Source organism: Oryza brachyantha, chromosome 10, assembly GCF_000231095.2.
Source record: "Oryza brachyantha chromosome 10, ObraRS2, whole genome shotgun sequence".
Classification (NCBI taxonomy): Eukaryota; Viridiplantae; Streptophyta; class Magnoliopsida; order Poales; family Poaceae; genus Oryza; species Oryza brachyantha.
In genome coordinates this window covers 2,657,590-2,660,740 of record NC_023172.2, presented here as the reverse complement: position 1 = coordinate 2,660,740, position 3,151 = coordinate 2,657,590, and the positions used below count along the sequence as shown (strand labels likewise).

General features: G+C 59.8%; 1 protein-coding gene across 1 annotated transcript; it reads left to right on the top strand.

The window, feature by feature from the left end:
- Window positions 1–272: 272 nt before the first annotated feature.
- LOC102719238 lies at window positions 273–2,123 on the top strand. Its single transcript, XM_006662155.3, has one exon. It carries the CDS (start codon window positions 273–275, stop codon window positions 2,121–2,123), a length of 1,851 nt encoding a protein of 616 aa, XP_006662218.3.
- The last annotated feature ends 1,028 nt before the right edge of the window (window positions 2,124–3,151 follow it).

Below are 3,151 nucleotides of genomic sequence, written 5' to 3'. Positions count from 1 at the left end.
TTATGCTGGTCAACGTGCTACTTTATTTGATTTTCTTCGATTTCAATTCAACCTCTAACAAATTCAATTGATGGATTATGTCTTTCTTCAAGATTGACTAATAGGTGTCCCAAAAAAGTTTGCTATTTATGCAGTTGTAAACTTGTAATTTCAGATACGTACCGTGTTTACTTTCATCGATAAATACATGGAGTAGAACACTAGCGCTATAACCAGCTGCCAAGGGCAAGAGAAGCTCGAGTACCAAGCTAGGGTATTCGGCGTCGCGCGCCATGGTATTCAGCGTAGGTGACGGCGGTAGATCGTGGCTGCCGCTGGGAAAGATGCCGGCGGCGGCGAGTTTCGTGAAGCAGGTGGCGGCGGGGCGATGGTTCATGATGTTCGCGTGCATGGTGATCATGTCGGCGTCGGGTGGCACCAACATCTTCAGCGTCTACTCCGGCGCGCTCAAGTTGTCGCTGGGCTACGACCAACGGACGCTCAACACGCTCTCCTTCTTCAAGGAGCTCGGCGCCAACGCCGGCATCATCTCCGGCCTCGTCAGCGAGGTGGCGCCGCCGTCGGTCGTCCTCGCCACGGGCGCCTGCATGAGCCTCGCGGGGTACCTCGTCGTCTACCTCGCCGTCGTCGGCCGTGTCGGGCGCCCGCCGCTCTGGTTCATGTGCGCCTGCATCTTCGCCGGGGCCGACTCGCAGGCCTTCGCCAACACCGCCGCGCTCGTCACCTGCGTCAAGAGCTTCCCGGAGAGCCGCGGCGTCGTCGTCGGTCTCCTCAAGGGGCTGGCCGGCCTCAGCGGCGCCATCCTGCCGCAGCTCTACCTCGCGATCTACGGCGGCGGCCACAGCGCCAAGTCGCTCGTGCTGCTCATCGCCTGGCTCCCCGCCGCCATCTCCCTCGTGTTCCTACGCACCGTCCGCGTCATGCCGCACCGGCCGAATCCGACCGGCCGAGGCACCTCCGCCGTGACCAGCAACGCCCCTGTCTTCTCCTTCCTCTACATCTCCATCGCCGTTGCCTTGTACCTCCTCGTCATGATCATTCTCCAGAAAACGATCAACTTCTCACACGCCGCCTACGCCGCGACGGCCACAGTGCTCTTCCTCCTCCTCCTCCTCCTCCCCCTCGCCGTCGTCATCAAGCAGGAGTACAGAATCCGGAAGGAGCATAACGTCCAAGGCCAAGAGACTCTCCGCGAGCGGCCGCCGCCAGCCGTCGTCGAGACACCAGCACCGGCGACGAGCACCGGTGCACCGCAAGACGTGCCGACAGTGCCACAGAGGCCGTCGGCGAAGTCGTCATGCGGCGTCGGTTTGTGCCTGAAGCGCATGTTCAATCCGCCGCCGTACGGAGAAGACTACACCATCCTGCAGGCAGCGGCGAGCGTCGACATGCTGGTGCTGTTCGTGTGCGTCATCTGCGGCGCCGGTGGGTCGCTGACGGCGATCGACAACATGGGGCAGATCAGCCAGTCGCTGGGGTACTCGACGAGGAGCGTCACCACCTTCGCCTCCCTCATCAACATCTGGATGTTCGCCGGCCGCGCCGGCGTCGGGTCTCTGTCGGAGCTCGTCCTGGCTAGGTACAATTTCCCGCGTCCGCTGATGCTCACCCTGGTGCTCGTCGTCTCTTGCGTCGGCTACCTCCTCATCGCCCTCGCCGTGCCACACGGCCTGTACGCGGCGTCCGCCATCGTCGGCTTCAGCTTCGGTGGACTGTACACTCTCCTCTTCTCCATCGTCTCCGAGGTGTTCGGGCTCAAGTACTACGCCACGCTCTACAACCTGGGCATGGTGGCGAGCCCCGTCGGCTCCTACCTATTCAATGTACGCGTCGCCGGCTCGTTGTACGACGCCGAGGCGGCCAGGCAGCGTGGCGGCGCCGGCGGCGACCAGGCGTGCGCCGGCGCGCGGTGCTTTAGGGCCTCGTTCCTAACCGTGACGGCGGCGACGTTCTTCGCCGCGCTCGTGTCGCTGGTGCTGGTGTGGAGGACGAAGAGGTTCTACAAGGGGGACATCTACACGAGGTTCAAAGCAGCGCCGGTGGCGGAAGGGCGCCTCGGCGAGGTGACGGCGGAGGAGGCGCCGGCGACGATTAATGGGACGGAGCTACATGCTTCGGCTTGAGAGTACTATGGTGACGAGCTTAGCCGTCTCTGTTCTATTTCGGCCCCAAACTTTCGAATTCTATCCCAATCTCCACTGATTTGTACTAAAATTTGGCTGGGTTGAATTGCTGCATTTTGGGTTGTTAACATAGCCCCCACACATGGTATCTATTTGGATTGGGCCTTTTACTTTGATGAACGGATCGATATCGAGCAATAGGATTTGGAGACATTGCGCAAATTTTGGGTTTTGGATACATAGCCAGCCGGTCACCTGGTCGGCCCAAATGTTGGCGGTGCCTGCCGATTGTCACGCGTCGGTTCGCTCGATGCTCCTCCTCCTCGTGTGCCCGGAGCTCGTCCAAGCGTGGCCAGTAGTACTCGCCGTCCCTTCCGCGCACGGCGCACCCATTCAAAGTGCCTCATGCAGTACGTCACGCTGCTACTACCTGCCTTCCTTGCTTGCCTGACGACCACCGCGGCATCGTCTCTCGTCGGTGTTCTCAGGCTGCAGTGTGCAAAGGAGATCCGATTACAGGTACTTTACAAACTATGAGTCATAGCTAATCAGCATGAAGAAAACGGGAACAAGAGGGGATTTCACGAACCGAAGATGTCTCTGTGAACTCCACGCAAACACCAGCAAAAGAGATTCAAGCAAACAACCCGATCAAACAAGAACAGCAGAATAGCGAGAAAGAGAGGACTGGAATTATGAGTACGAAAGTAACACGATACAGCAACGCCGCATCCAACTGGATCGGCCACCGCCGCCTTGCCGCCGCCGTGTTCAGAACCAAGTCCTCCCTCCCGATTCGTCCAGCTATTTAACAACGCACCGCACCCACCCTGCCGGCTGGCGCAGCAGCGGCTACACGTCGTTAACCCAGTCGGGCCCAATGTAACTACGGTTCGGCCTGCTGGTGCGCTTGGCCCGTGAGCTGGTCGCTGGATCCTGTAGCGTATCCGGCACACTCGCTTGTGATGCCGCGCACCCTTCCTCCTCTGGTACACTTGTAGCTGACGCGTCCTCCGGTGTCTTGACAG